The 16,315-nt window shown below is 42.5% G+C and overlaps 1 protein-coding gene across 3 annotated transcripts in view; it reads right to left on the bottom strand.

Moving 5' to 3' along the window:
- Positions 1 to 16,315, bottom strand: part of ANO6 (anoctamin 6) — a 302,301-nt gene that overhangs the window by 161,164 nt on the left and 124,822 nt on the right. For all 3 annotated transcript variants that reach the window (XM_069764476.1, XM_069764475.1, XM_069764474.1), the window contains 3 exons: positions 15,999 to 16,114; positions 11,579 to 11,713; positions 3,177 to 3,282 (listed from right to left, as the gene is read on the bottom strand). In XM_069764476.1, coding sequence (XP_069620577.1) covers positions 3,177 to 3,282; positions 11,579 to 11,713; positions 15,999 to 16,114 — 357 coding nt within the window. The remainder of the gene's footprint in view (positions 1 to 3,176; positions 3,283 to 11,578; positions 11,714 to 15,998; positions 16,115 to 16,315) is intronic.

Genomic DNA, 16,315 nt, shown 5'->3' with positions numbered 1-16,315 from the left:
AAGGTCCATACATGGTCAGTAATGGTGGGTGCTGATTCATTTCCTGTCCTGTGGCATCTGATTGGCGGTTCGGCACTTGAAGAAGTGGAAAAATAAAGGAGGCATCATCTCCCTCACTGTCCGTGTCAGAGGCAAAGAAAGCATATGCCTCCGCTGAATACCGTGTTTGAGACGAGCTCGAAGACATTTTTTTTAATGTATGTGGTGTTTGTGTACCAAATTTTATTCAGTTGTGTGTAGACTTTTTTTTTAATTAGAATAGAAAAAACAAAAATTACAAATTTAGTAAAATAAAATACAAAATTACTAAATGGAGGTCAGTAAAAATAAATAAAATTACTGAGCACCTGCAACAATCTGACACTAACTAACTCAATTCAGTAAAAAATACTGTAGTAGACAATCACTTTATACTATACCTAATCTAATCTGATCAACTACCCAAAAATCTTTTTTATTCTTTTTTTCCCCAATCTAAAAAAAAGTAACAACCGGAGGCAGATAACTGACATGCGTCAACGATCAGCTCTCGACAGCTGTAGTAAGCACCCACGAATGTGATTATTTTTTCCCGCACTGTCACTAACCCTAATTCAGTTTGGTATAAAATACTGTAGTAGATGATAATTGCTGCACTATATTTTTAATGTTCCTAATCTAATCCGATCAATGATTCTACATTTTCTTTTTTTTTACACTACCAGAAAAAAAAAAGCAACAACCGAAGGCCGATCACTGATGTGCTTCAGCAATCAGTGCTCAACGGCTCTAGGACTCATAAATGAGATTCTTTTTTTCCTCGCTGACACTAACCCTAACTCAATTCAATAAAAAATACTGTAATAGACAACGAATAGTACGGTATATTTTTACTGTCCTTAATCTAAATTATTTTTTTTACTCTTCACTATCTGTCACTAACAAATACGGTAGTAGACGTCGATTACTACAGTATATTTATGCTGTCCCTATTCTAATCCCATCAACTAATCTAAATTTTTTTCACAAAAAAACAACAACCGGAGGCCTGTCAGTGATGTTAGTCACCGACCAGTGAATGACAGCTGCAGGACGCACTCACTGATGTGGTGCAAAAAGGGGATAAGAAAAAAAATAGGAAAAAAAAAAGCGAGCACGGGTGGAAATCAGTGGTGTACGTCTGAAAAGCGGTTCAGCGGATGTACGACGCACAGACAGAATTGTGCAAAGGGGAGGGGGGAATAGACAGGCAAAAAAAAGTTGCGTGATCGGATTGCCTGAAACATCATGTGCCCTGCTGTAAGATGGCACTGGCATTTTAATGCGATCACTGTGACTGAGGTCGAGGTGCCGCATTAAAGATATGACTTATCTATACGCCCAAGGTTGGGAAGGGGTTAATACAGCACTTTCATGTACAGAATGGTTAAAGAAAACAGGAGTATTGATTGATCATAGTAAAAAGAGAGCCCCAGAAAATAACTTTTTTTGCAGAATGCCTGTTGTATAAACTGTGAGTTGAAAAGATTTTTTCTGTATTGTACAGGTGTTTCTCACAAAATTAGAATATTAATCAAAAGTTAATTTATTTCAGTTCTTCAACACAAAAAGTGAAACACATCTATATATATATAAGAGGCATCGTGATTACTCGCTAATCCCGCCCCTTGCACAGTAGATCCGCCCCACCACATCATCACACATAATCCCACCCCCACCCCATTACCACACACAATCCCGCCCCCACCACATTACCACACAATCAGCACCACATCACCACACATAATACCGCCCCCACCACATCACCACACATAATCCCGCCTGCCCAACACATCATCCCACATAATCCTCCCCCCCAACACATTGCCACAGATAATCCCGCCCCCACATCACCACACATAATTCCGCCCCCCACCACCTTACCATACATAATCCCGCCCCCCACCACATTACCATACATAATCCCGCCCCACCACCACACATAATCCCGCCTGCCCAACACATCACCCGACATAATCCTGCCCCCAACATATTACCACAGATAATCCCGCCCCCACATCACCACACATAATTCCACCCCCACCACATTACCATACATAATCCCGCCCCCACCACATCACCACATAATCCCGTCCCCACCACATCACCACACATAATCCCGCCACCCCAACCACATTACCACAGATAATCTCGCCCCCACCACATTACCACACATAATCCCGCCCCCCACCACATATAATCCCGCCCCCCACCACATTACCACACATAATCCGCCCCCACCACATTACCACATATAATCCCGCCCCCCACCACATTACCACACATAATCACGCCCCCCTACATTACCACACAAGGCTCCGTCCCCACACATTACCAAACGAGGCTTCGTCCCCACCCATTACCACACGAGGCTCCGTCCCCACACATTACCACACGAGGCTCCGTCCCCACACATTACCACACGATGCTCCATCCCCCCACATTACCACATGAGGCTCCGTCCCCACACATTACCAAACGAGGCTCCGTCCCCACACATTACCACACGAGGCTCCGTCCCCACACATTACCAAACGAGGCTCCGTCCCCGCACATTACCACACGAGGCTCCGTCCCCGCACATTACCACACGAGGCTCTGTCCCCACACATTACCACACGAGGCTCCGTCCCCACACATTATCACACGAGGCTCTGTCCTCACACATGTGATTGTGTTTACAGAGAAATTTTAACTTAATTTATGTTTCGTTATGAAATTTGTTTAGCTGCTGGATTGAATAAAAAACGCACATCTTACTGAATCCAGTTTGTTTTTGATTTTACGCTGTGAATAAAATGTATTACTAGTATTATTCAGATTTTTAATGATTATTATTGTTATTAACTTCATTTTAAGTTCATTTTAATTTACCACCTGCGTAAGCGCTATTGAATGTTGTCATTATTTACTTTAGTTTAATCACCAGCAGCGTTAATTAGATAGCAATGAGCGTGCCGAGCGTTAGCTGGCTGGAAACAGCTAGTATATTATATAGAGTCATTACAAACAGAGTGATCTATTTCAAGTGACAAGCACCTGTATGTTCATGCTATAACACTGCTGTCATTGGCCGTGGGCATCTAAGATTTAAAGAACAGCAGCAAATGTAATGAGAGTAAAAACGATAAATAATTTTACACAAGGCCACCACTAACCTTTGATGATTCACAAGTGATATTAAGGTACCAATATGTACACTCCTTGTCACATTGTGGACACATAATAATGCTTCCACCAATGTTTGGGTCACAGACTTCTTTGCTGAAAGAAAGTATATAATTTAAATATAAAAAGGCAATAATATAAAATATCCTTTTCTATGAAGATAAAAATCTATAATGCAGACATATTCTAAACGGAGTCTGTATATGAATGTATAAATTGTTTAATTTCAGTATTGGGGGTGACACACTCCATTTAAGAGATCACTACACTACTCAGAAGAGCATCAAATCTATACACTAAAGTATTAGCGTTTTTCTCCTCATTAAAAAAAGCAAACAAACAATACAAAGTATGTATCTGTCTGGAACGTTTACAGTTGTTATGCAGCATACATAAAGTATACAAGTAGGGGCGCAGTTAAACCATCTCCCAACTTTTGAAGAAGGGAAAGAGGGGTAAAGTTTGCGCGCGTTGCGGCAAATTTTAGGCCACACCTCTGACCACACCCATTTCACGACTAGTCACACCCATATCCACATCCCAACCACACCCATTTAGAATTGCTGATCACACGGTTTCATAAACAATAATTATAAACAAAAAAATTTGGCCACACATGATGCTCCATACTGTATAATGGCCACACATAGTGCTCCATACTGTATAATGGCCACACATGATGCTACATACAGTATGATGGCCACATAGTGCTCCATACTGTATAATGGCCACACATGATGCTACATACTGTATAATGGCCACACATAGTGCTCCATACTGTATAATGGCCACACATAGTGCTCCATACTGTAGCATCATGTGTGGCCATTATACAGTATGGAGCACTATGTGTGGCCATTATACAGTATGGAGCACTATGTGTGGCCATTATACAGTATGTAGTATCATGTGTGGCCATTATACAGTATGTAGCATCATGTGTGGCCATTATACAGAATGGAGCACTATGTGGCCATCATACAGTTTGTAGCATCATGTGAGGCCATTATACAAACTGTATGATGGCCACATAGTGCTCCATTCTGTATAATGGCCACACATAATGCTACATACTGTATAATGGCCACACATGATACTACATACTGTATAATGGCCACACATGATACTGCGTACAGTATAATGGCCACACATGATGCTCAATACTATATAATGACCACATATGATGCTCCATACTGTATAATGGCCACACATGATACTGCGTACAGTATAATGGCCGCACATGATGCTCAATACTGTATAATGGCCACACATGATGCTCCATACTGTATAATGGCCACACATGATACTGCATACAGTATAATGGCCACACAGTTACTCCTACACACGTGGCTCCGCTCCGTACACCTTGCACACACGGCTCTGCTCTGTACACCTCATACACACACGGCTCCGCTCTGTACACCTCCTACACACACGGCTCCGCTCTGTACACCTCATACACACATGGCTCCGCTTCATGCACCTTATACACACACGGCTCCGCTCAGTACACCTCATACACACACGGCTCTGCTCCGTAGACCTCATACACACACACGACTCTGCTACATCTGTTATGATAAGGTAATTCAGTACCACAATGGACATAGAGGTCAGAGCACATACAGTGACCTGACAATAACCCAAAAACATAGAACGAGCCCTAAGACGTGGGAACTCTGCTGACCGCAATCCCTAATCCTCTCCAACCACACTAGAGGCAGCCGTGGATTGCGCCTAACGCTCCCTATGCAACTCGGCACAGCCTGAGAAACTAGCTAGCCTGAAGATAGAAAATTAGCCTACCTTGCCTCAGAGAAATACCCCAAAGGAAAAGGCAGCCCCCACATATAATGACTGTGAGTTAAGATGAAAAGACAAACGTAGAGATGAAATAGATTTAGCAAAGTGAGGCCCAACTTTCTGAACAGAGCGAGGATAGGAAAGGTAACTTTGCGGTCAACACAAAACCCTACAAAAACCACGCAAAGGGGGCAAAAAGACCCTCCGTACCGAACTAACGGCACGGAGGTACACCCTCTGCGTCCCAGAGCTTCCAGCAAGCAGGAAAAAACAAATAGACAAGCTGGACAGAAAAAAACAGCAAACAAAATAGCAAAGCGAAACTTAGCTATGCAGAGCAGCAGGCCACAGGAACGATCCAGGAGGAAACAGGTCCAATACTAGAACATTGACTAGAAGCCAGGATCAAAGCACTAGGTGGAGTTAAATAGAGCAGCACCTAACGACCACATCACCTGAGGAAGGAAACTCAGAAGCCGCAGTACCACTCACCTCCACCAACGGAAGCTCACAGAGAGAATCAGCCGAAGTACCACTTGTGACCACAGGAGGGAGCTCTGCCACAGAATTCACAACAGTACCCCCCCCTTGAGGAGGGGTCACTGAACCCTCACCAGAGCCCCCAGGACGACCAGGATGAGCCATATGAAAGGCACGAACAAGATCGGGAGCATGGACATCAGAGGCAAAGACCCAGGAATTATCTTCCTGAGCATAACTCTTCCACTTAACCAGATACTGGAGTTTCCGTCTTGAAACACGAGAATCCAAAATCTTCTCCACAATATACTCCAATTCCCCCTCCACCAAAACCGGGGCAGGAGGATCAACAGATGGAACCATAGGTGCCACGTATCTCCGCAACAATGACCTATGGAATACGTTATGTATGGAAAAAGAATCTGGAAGGGTCAGACGAAAAGACACAGGATTAAGAACCTCAGAAATCCTATACGGACCAATGAAACGAGGTTTAAACTTAGGAGAGGAAACCTTCATAGGAATATGACGAGAAGATAACCAAACCAAATCCCCAACACGAAGTCGGGGACCCACACAGCGTCTGCGATTAGCGAAACGTCGAGCCTTCTCCTGGGACAAGGTCAAATTGTCCACTACATGAGTCCAAATCTGCTGCAACCTGTCCACCACAGTATCAACACCAGGACAGTCCGAAGACTCAACCTGCCCTGAAGAGAAACGAGGATGAAACCCAGAGTTGCAGAAAAACGGCGAAACCAAGGTAGCCGAGCTGGCCCGATTATTAAGGGCGAACTCAGCCAAAGGCAAAAAGGACACCCAGTCATCCTGATCAGCAGAAACAAAGCATCTCAGATATGTTTCCAAGGTCTGATTGGTTTGTTCGGTCTGGCCATTAGTCTGAGGATGGAAAGCCGAGGAAAAAGGCAAGTCAATGCCCATCCTACCACAAAAGGCTCGCCAAAACCTCGAAACAAACTGGGAACCTCTGTCAGAAACGATATTCTCTGGAATGCCATGTAAACGAACCACATGCTGGAAGAACAATGGCACCAAATCAGAGGAGGAAGGTAATTTAGACAAGGGTACCAAATGGACCATCTTAGAGAAGCGATCACAGACCACCCAAATGACTGACATCTTTTGAGAGATGGGAAGATCTGAAATAAAATCCATAGAGATATGTGTCCAAGGCCTCTTCGGGACCGGCAAGGGCAAAAGCAACCCACTGGCACGAGAACAGCAGGGCTTAGCCCGAGCACAAATCCCACAGGACTGCACAAAAGAACGCACATCCCGCGACAGAGATGGCTACCAAAACGATCTAGCCACTAACTCTCTGGTACCAAAGATTCCAGGATGACCAGCCAACACCGAACAATGAACCTCAGAGATAACTTTATTCGTCCACCTATCAGGGACAAACAGTTTCTCCGCTGGGCAACGATCAGGTTTATTAGCCTGAAATTTTTGCAGCACCCGCCGCAAATCAGGGGAGATGGCAGACACAATTACTCCCTCTTTGAGGATACCCGCCGGCTCAGATACACCCGGAGAGTCGGGCACAAAACTCCTAGACAGAGCATCCGCCTTCACATTTTTAGAGCCCGGAAGGTATGAAATCACAAAGTCAAAACGGGCAAAATACAACGACCAACGAGCTTGTCTAGGATTCAACCGCTTGGCGGACTCGAGATAAATCAAGTTCTTATGATCAGTCAAGACCACCACGCGATGCTTAGCTCCTTCAAGCCAATGACGCCACTCCTCGAATGCCCACTTCATGGCCAGCAACTCTCGATTGCCCACATCATAATTTCGCTCAGCAGGCGAAAACTTCCTGGAAAAGAAGGCGCATGGTTTCATCACCGAGCAATCAGAACTTCTCTGCGACAAAACAGCCCCTGCTCCAATCTCAGAAGCATCAACCTCGACCTGGAACGGAAGCGAAACATCTGGTTGGCACAACACAGGGGCAGAAGAAAAACGACGCTTCAACTCTTGAAAAGCTTCCACAGCAGCAGAAGACCAATTGACCACATCAGCACCCTTCTTGGTCAAATCGGTCAATGGTTTAGCAATACTAGAAAAATTGCAGATGAAGCGACGATAAAAATTAGCAAAGCCCAGGAACTTTTGCAGACTTTTCAGAGATGTCGGCTGAGTCCAATCATGGATGGCATGGACCTTAACAGGGTCCATCTCGATAGTAGAAGGGGAAAAGATGAACCCCAAAAATGAAACCTTCTGAACACCAAAGAGACACTTTGATCCCTTCACAAACAAAGAATTAGCACGCAGGACCTGAAACACCGTTCTGACCTGCTTCACATGAGACTCCCAATCATCCGAGAAGATCAAAATGTCATCCAAGTACACAATCAGGAATTTATCCAGGTACTCTCGGAAGATGTCATGCATAAAGGACTGAAACACTGATGCAGCATTGGCAAGTCCTAATGGCATTACTAGATACTCAAAATGGCCCTCGGGCGTATTAAATGCAGTTTTCCATTCATCGCCTCGCTTAATACGCACAAGATTATACGCACCACGAAGATCTATCTTGGTGAACCAACTAGCCCCCTTAATCCGAGCAAACAAATCAGATAACAACGGCAAGGGGTACTGAAATTTAACCGTGATCTTATTTAGAAGGCGGTAATCTATACAAGGTCTCAGTGAACCATCCTTCTTGGCTACAAAAAAGAACCCTGCTCCTAATGGCGACGATGACGGGCGAATATGCCCCTTCTCCAAGGACTCCTTCACATAACTCCGCATAGCGGCGTGCTCAGGCACAGATAAATTAAACAGTCGACCTTTTGGGAATTTACTACCAGGAATCAAATCGATAGCACAGTCACAATCCCTATGCGGAGGTAGGGTATCGGACTTGGGCTCATCAAATACATCCCGGTAATCAGACAAGAACTCTGGAACCTCAGAAGGGGTGGATGACGAAATAGTCAGAAATGGGACATCACCATGTACCCCCTGACAACCCCAGCTGGACACAGACATGGATTTCCAATCTAATACTGGATTATGGACTTGTAGCCATGGCAACCCCAACACAACCATATCATGCAGATTATGCAACACCAGAAAGCGAATAACCTCCTGATGTGCAGGAGCCATGCACATGGTCAGCTGGGTCCAGTACTGAGGCTTATTCTTGGCCAAAGGCGTAGCATCAATTCCTCTCAATGGAATAGGACACTGCAAGGGCTCCAAGAAAAACCCACAACGCCTAGCATACTCCAAGTCCATCAAATTCAGGGCAGCGCCTGAATCCACAAATACCATGACAGAATACGATGACAAAGAGCAGATCAAGGTAACGGACAGAAGAAATTTTGACTGTACCGTACCAATGGTGGCAGACCTAGCGAACCGCTTAGTGCGCTTAGGACAATCAGAGATAGCATGAGTGGAATCACCACAGTAGAAACACAGCCCATTCAGACGTCTGTGTTCTTGCCATTCAACTCTGGTCAAAGTCCTATCGCACTGCATAGGCTCAGGTTTAAGCTCAGGTAATACCGCCAAATGATTCACAGATTTACGCTCACGCAAGCATCGACCGATCTGAATGGCCAAAGACATAGACTCATTCAGACCAGCAGGCATAGGAAATCCCACCATGACATCCTTAAAAGTTTCAGAGAGACCTTTTCTGAAAATAGCTGCGAGCGCCCCTTCATTCCATTGAGTGAGTACGGACCACTTTCTAAATTTCTGACAATATACCTCTATCTCATCCTGACCCTGACACAGAGCCAGCAAATTTTTCTCTGCCTGATCCACTGAATTAGGTTCATCGTACAGCAATCCGAGCGCCAGGAAAAACGCATCGATATTACTTAATGCAGGATCTCCTGACACAAGAAAAAATGCTCAGTCCTGAGGGTCGCCACGTAAAAAAGAAATAATGATCCTAACTTGTTGAACTGGGTCACCAGAGGAGCGAGGTTTCAAGGCCAGAAATAGTTTACAATTATTTTTGAAACTCAGAAATTTAGTTCTATCTCCAAAAAACAAATCAGGAATAGGAATTCTCGGTTCTAACATAGAATTCTGAACCACAAAGTCTTGAATATTTTGTACTCTTGCCGTGAGCTGATCCACACATGAAGACAGACCTTTAATGTCCATTGCTACACCTGTGTCCTGAACCACCCAAATGTCTAGGGGAAAAAAAAGGCAAAACACAGTGCAGAGAAAAAAAAATGGTCTCAGAACTTCTTTTTTCCCTCTATTGAGAATCATTAGTACTTTTGGCTTCCAGTACTGTTATGATAAGGTAATTCAGTACCACAATGGACATAGAGGTCAGAGCACATACAGTGACCTGACAATAACCCAAAAACATAGAACGAGCTCTGAGACGTGGGAACTCTGCTGACCGCAATCCCTAATCCTCTCCAACCACACTAGAGGCAGCCGTGGATTGCGCCTAACGCTCCCTATGCAACTCGGCACAGCCTGAGAAACTAGCTAGCCTGAAGATAGAAAATAAGCCTACCTAGCCTCAGAGAAATACCCCAAAGGAAAAGGCAGCCCCCACATGTAATGACTGTGAGTTAAGATGAAAAGACAAACGTAGAGATGAAATAGATTTAGCAAAGTGAGGCCCGACTTTCTGAACAGACCGAGGATAGGAAAGGTAACTTTGCGGTCAACACAAAACCCTACAAAAACCACGCAAAGGGGGCAAAAAGACCCTCCGTACCGAACTAACGGCACGGAGGTACACCCTCTGCGTCCCAGAGCTTCCAGCAAGCAGGAAAAAACAAATAGACAAGCTGGACAGAAAAAAACAGCAAACAAAATAGCAAAGTGAAACTTAGCTATGCAGAGCAGCAGGCCACAGGAACGATCCAGGAGGAAACAGGTCCAATACTAGAACATTGACTGGAAGCCAGGATCAAAGCACTAGGTGGAGTTAAATAGAGCAGCACCTAACGACTTCACCACAACACCTGAGGAAGGAAACTCAGAAGCCGCAGTACCACTTTCCTCCACCAACGGAAGCTCACAGAGAGAATCAGCCGAAGTACCACTTGTGACCACAGGAGGGAGCTCTGCCACAGAATTCACAACATACATCCACACTGTAAACAACTCCTGGCTGAACCCACATATAAGCTTACCGTCCAGCACCATGACAGCACAGCAGAGTCATGCAATACACGGAGGCCCCTGATCATGTGACTCCTGACTCCTCCCCTCCTGTGACCTCATCACAGGTCCTGTGCACACAGAGCAGCAGCAGCCATACATGTGATGTGCTGCTCTCTGCGAGTGGAGGGATGCAGCTCTGCAGTGCTGGACCACGGGGCACTCTCGAATTGGGACTCCCCAGCGGGATACGGGAAAAATGGGAACCGAGGAGAAGCGGCTGAATCCCACCCCTGGATGCGCCACTTGGCACCCCTGCCGAATGGCTGTCCCCGATGTTCGGAAGTGCTCAGTTAGGGAGCTGCACAGCTCCATCGACTATGTAGCATAGTAGCCATGGCCAGGTACTGCATATCCGCCATCTATTAACTTGAAGAGGTGGTGGATGTGTAATACCCAGCTGCGGCCACTATACAATCGACAGAGCTGTGCAGTGCAGCTTTGTAACTAAGCAGTTTCGGCTGCCGCCAACACCGAGAACAGCTGACCACTAGGGGTTGCTGAGTGTCGCACCTCCACTGATCAGACAGTGCTAACCTATCCTAAATATAGCCAATCAATGTTCAAGTCCCAGATAACCCATTTGGTAAGGCTGCAAAATAACCAAGAGGATTACTTGTAGAAATCAATACATTTTTTAATCTTGAACTGTAAAAATAAAAGTGGTGATCTTACATTATTGCTAAGGGCAAGGCAGACTGTTTATTATACAGTTTTCATGCATTAGATGTATGATATTTAGCAAGTGCCTGAAATGCCTCAGTACACAACTAGGTTCACGGTTTATGAAACAAGAGCTATTACAAGGAAAAGGAAAGAACAAATCATGAACCATTTGTGGCTGATAATATCAATAGGTATGTAATCACAAAGCTTGCACTGACTGCTCCACGTAAATCCCGTGTTCTCTTTGATAAAATCTTACCTCCAGGTGCAGGATTCTTGAGATTTATAGCCATATAGGAAACAGCAAAGGCCAACTATTGCTGCCAGCAGCAACATTCGTGTGTAGAAACCAAGCCAAGCGAAATAAATTCCAACTTTCTCGCCATAGTATTTCCTATGGAAGAAAAAGAAAAGGGATTTGTTTAAAGGCCTTTATTAGATAGAACAGAAATTTCTCTTACAACTCTTGAAATGTTTTCCCACCATTAATATATAATCCTAGTCAGTAATATACGGTAACTAGTACTCCAATTTTGGTCTTGAACATTTTAATGGAAGTGGCCAAATCTATTAAGTACAGTTGTGATCTCAATACAAGAAAACTGACAATTCCAACAAGCAGCTTCTGAATAAACCCTAGGGCGACAGTGAGAAAAAAGATCATCCCTTCTGTTAAATAAAAGGAAATACATGGTGGGGGGGGGTCCTATAGATGAATATGAAACACGATTTTCCACTGTATGCCTTTATAGGCCTAAACAATTACTAATACTCCTCACACCTTAGATTTTACTCCTAGGTTTGATTATAAAACTTGGATTTTTAGCAAATTTTTTGAAAATAAAAAAGTTACTATTGATGAAAGATTGCATGAATGTGATTGCAAATGTGCTCACTAAAAAGTCTGTACCGTCTGAAAACTATCATTCCAACCAATCCAAAAGGATTCCGTCATAAGATACTACCTTTACCCTCACTAGAAAATACCAGCAAATTAATCACATGCACCCACGTAGGCGGTGACTCCTAAATCATTGCGTAATAAGGAGAACACAGAGTCAAAACGTACCTAAAAATAGATGAAATTTTATTAAGAATACATATCATTTGCATGGGTTTCATGTGTGCAAACAAGTGACAAAATCCATAGGTGTAAAGAATAGCCGAGGAAAAGACTTGGAAAAAGAAAGACAGACACCTGTATTGTGTCTATTCCTATTGGTCTAGTGATAGGTACACATGGCCAGTTGTATATAATCACAAATACCCGCAAATGCGCTATTTTGGTCAAAGTACCATCACCTCATTTGTAGTAATGTAGTGAGCCTGTAAATCCTACATAAATATAAGTAACCAAAGGCAATAATTACCCATTTGTGTGGTTAATTCCCGTCCAGACCTCCGTCACAAATGGGTAATTATTGCCTTTGGTTACTTAGAAGAATGTAAGTCCATAAGGACAGGGTCCTCTCCCCTCTGCACCAGTCTGTCACTGTAAATTTATTTACTGTAACCCCTTTTCTCATGTACAGCACCATGGAATTAATGGCGCTATATAAATAAATAATAATAAATAATAATAATTAACAGCAATAAGGATTTTATTCCTCATCTGTATAAACCAATTTCTGAAAAAAGTATTCATATTTGCAATGTAAAAGATGCCTAGCCATAACTTATCATTTGAGAAGTAATTGTGTGGCATGTTAAATAATTATTTATAATTTATGATTAAGTGCAAAGTCAAAATCTCCACTGTACAATAAGACTGGTATGTAGTTTGTACTTAGACTTCAGAGACAACTACAAGTGCGTTTCAGTAAATTAAAATATAATCAAAAATTTAATGTATTTTAGTTCTTCAATACAAAAAGTAAAACTCATTATATAGCATCATTACAGACAGAGTGATCTATTTCAAGTGTTTATTTCTGCTTATGTTGATGATTATGGCTTGCAGCCAATGAAAACCCAAATGTAATTTTCTCAGTAAATTAGAATAATTAACAAAAAACCTGCAAAGGCCTCCTAAGCATTTAAAAAGATCCCTTAGTCTGTTTCAGTAGGCTCCACAATCATGGAGAAGACTGCAGACTTGAAAGATGTCCAGAAGGCAGTTATTGACATACTCCACAAGGAGGGTAAGCCACAAAAGGTCATTGCTAAAGAAGCCGGCTGTTCACAGAGTGCTGTATCCAAGAATATTAATGGAAAGTCGAAGTAAAAAGTTTGGTAGACAAAGGTGCACAAGCAACTGGGACAACCGAAGCCTTGAAAGGATTGTTAAAAAAAAAAGCAATTCAAATATTTTGTGGAGATTCACAAGGAGCGGACAGCTGCTGGTTTCATTGCTTCAAGAGCCACCACACACAGATGTATCCAGGACATAGGCACTTCATGCTTCCCTCTACCAACGAGCTTTTTGGAGATGGAAATTTAATTCTCCAGCAGGACTTGGCACCTGTCCACTCTGCCAAAAGTACCAATACTTGGTGTAAAACAACAGTATCACTGTGCTTGATTGGCCAGCAAACTCACCTGACCTTAACCCCATAGAGAATCTATGGGGTGTTTTGAAGAAGAAGATGAGAGACACCAGACCCAACAATGCAGATGAGCTGAAGGCTGCTATCAAAGCAACCTGAGCATTCAAAACACCTAAGCAGTGCCACAGGTTGATTGCTTCCATGCCACACTGCATTGATGCAGTAATTGATGCAAATGGAGCCGCAACCAAGCATTGAGTGCATTTACTGAACATACATTTCAGTAGGCCAACATTTCGTATTTTAAAATAATTTTTTAAGCTGGTCTTACAAAGTCTAATTTACTGAGATAATGACTTTTGGATTTTCATTGGCTGTAAGCCATAATCATCAACATTAACAGAAAAACACTTGAAATAGATCACTCTGTTTGTAAATGACTCTACCTAATATATGAGATTCCCTTTTTGTATTAAAGAACTGAAATAAATAAATGTTTTGCTGATATTCTAATTTAGTGAGAAGCACTTGAATGCCTCATCCACATTCATTACATGAACAACGCCTTATTGAAACAGAAGGACTAAAGACTATGGATCTCTTCAAGGGAGGGTAACCAGACAGCAGAGCTGGACACTGCTCATTTTTCTGTATGACACTGTAAAAAATAAAAGCAGATATGATTAAGAACAATTTTTGCATTGGCTAGAAACTGAAACTGCAGACAGAAAAAAAATCTAGCATAGTCATAATGACTTTGCACACTTCTCATAGGTATGCAAAATAGGTTGTAAATGGCAGTGTCATCCAGATTTCCTACCCAGGGGCAAGTTACTCAGTGTATTTGTTGTTAAAACGTATATCATAAACAGTTGTTAATAGCTTATACATTTAGTCACTAGCTCTGGAAACCAAACACACTTGATTGGTAAACATCTTTCTCTACAAACTTCACCAACTTATGAAAGCTCGCCTCGGCCAAGTGTTTATGTCTTCTGTAAGTTAGTCAAGCAGGAGGAGGTGGCACTGGGCGGGGAATAGAGCTGGAGTGACAGAGGCTTCAGATCTACCATAACCATTTGCATATCAATTCAAACCCTGATTTTTCAGTAATGGAGAAAAGGACTGGCCATGTAAAAGTATTACTGGACTTGTCTTCGAAATAGCTACGTTCAAATATAAATAGTTTGGTGTGTGAAATCTTGCTGACAAATTTGCTCAATAATCAAAGCAAGCCATTGCCAGACACCCATTATCTCACAGAACAAAATGATCAAGTGTTTTTCTGATTTTTCGGTCCCCCAACATCTTCTGTCAAGGAAGAGTTGACAGACTTCAACTCATGTCAGACAGTAGGCAGAACCCACCAAGATCAACGGATGTGGAAGACCTTAACCAAATATTTGTGGGGGCCTTAAAGAACAACTTATTTTATTTATTTATTTTTAGAAATCAAAAGTAAAGTGAAAATAAGAAACTTTGATCATTCACTCTCAGTTCACTGGTAAAATCTGTTTTCTGTGCATATTGATTTTCACACTAGTAGGCTATGAGAAGATAGTTGCTGTTCATAAAATTCTATGGAGAGAGGAGGAAGTAGGACGAAGAACTAGTGACAGACAGAGACATTCTGAAGTTACTCTAACTTGCACTGAGGCCGGAAGATTCTGCACACAAGACTTGAGAGCTATGGCACATACCACTTTAATTTGCAGATTTGGCTGATTTTCTTATATGTATAGACAGGATTATGACTTGTGAATAGAGATGAGTGAATTTGTTGGGATTCGGTTCCGAATACGATCGCCAGTGAATATTGTTTTTGCAATATTCATCGAACACAGCTGAATGTCATTAGAGTTAATGGGAGTAGAAATTACCGAATACGTTTGGAACTGAACATCAAACATACACTTGGCACGAATAGGGTACCATAATTGCACGAATATGGCAAATTCAGGTTCGGCGACCGAATCCGAACAAATTCGCTCAACTCTAATTGTGAATGATGTGAAATCCAAATGCAGCATGAAGCAAATGCAAAAAAAATATAAAAACAAAATTTAAAGACAAATTATATAAATCGTAGAGAGGCACCAAAAGTTTTTATTCCCGTAATCTATTTTTACCGTAGAAACCAAAATATGAAATTTACATGACTCTCTGCTTGAAGTAATCCACTAGTTCTCCTACCTTACAAGATCCAATGGCTGTAGCTTGTAAAAACTAAAAGGGTGGGCCCATTCTCTGTACAACAGATATCTTTCATTCGGGCATCTGTGATCTTCAGACTTGACATTAAACCTACACTACAAAATAAAAGAGACAATGCAGATCAGGTAATTAGGTAAAACACTTGGGCACCCAATTCTTTTTTCATTGCCAACGTGTAATTTTTGCAAATTGATGACTTTGTATCAAATCCAAAAGTCTCTAATTGAGAGTTATTGGCATAAAAAAAACTAGCAGAAATGCAACAATGAATAGGGCCATTGGTCTTTTGCAACTAT

The sequence above is a fragment of the Ranitomeya imitator genome, chromosome 4 (genome assembly GCF_032444005.1).
Source record: "Ranitomeya imitator isolate aRanImi1 chromosome 4, aRanImi1.pri, whole genome shotgun sequence".
In the NCBI taxonomy this organism is placed as follows: domain Eukaryota; kingdom Metazoa; phylum Chordata; class Amphibia; order Anura; family Dendrobatidae; genus Ranitomeya; species Ranitomeya imitator.
Note: the sequence above shows the minus strand (reverse complement) of the source record. Positions and strands in the feature narration are given on the sequence as shown.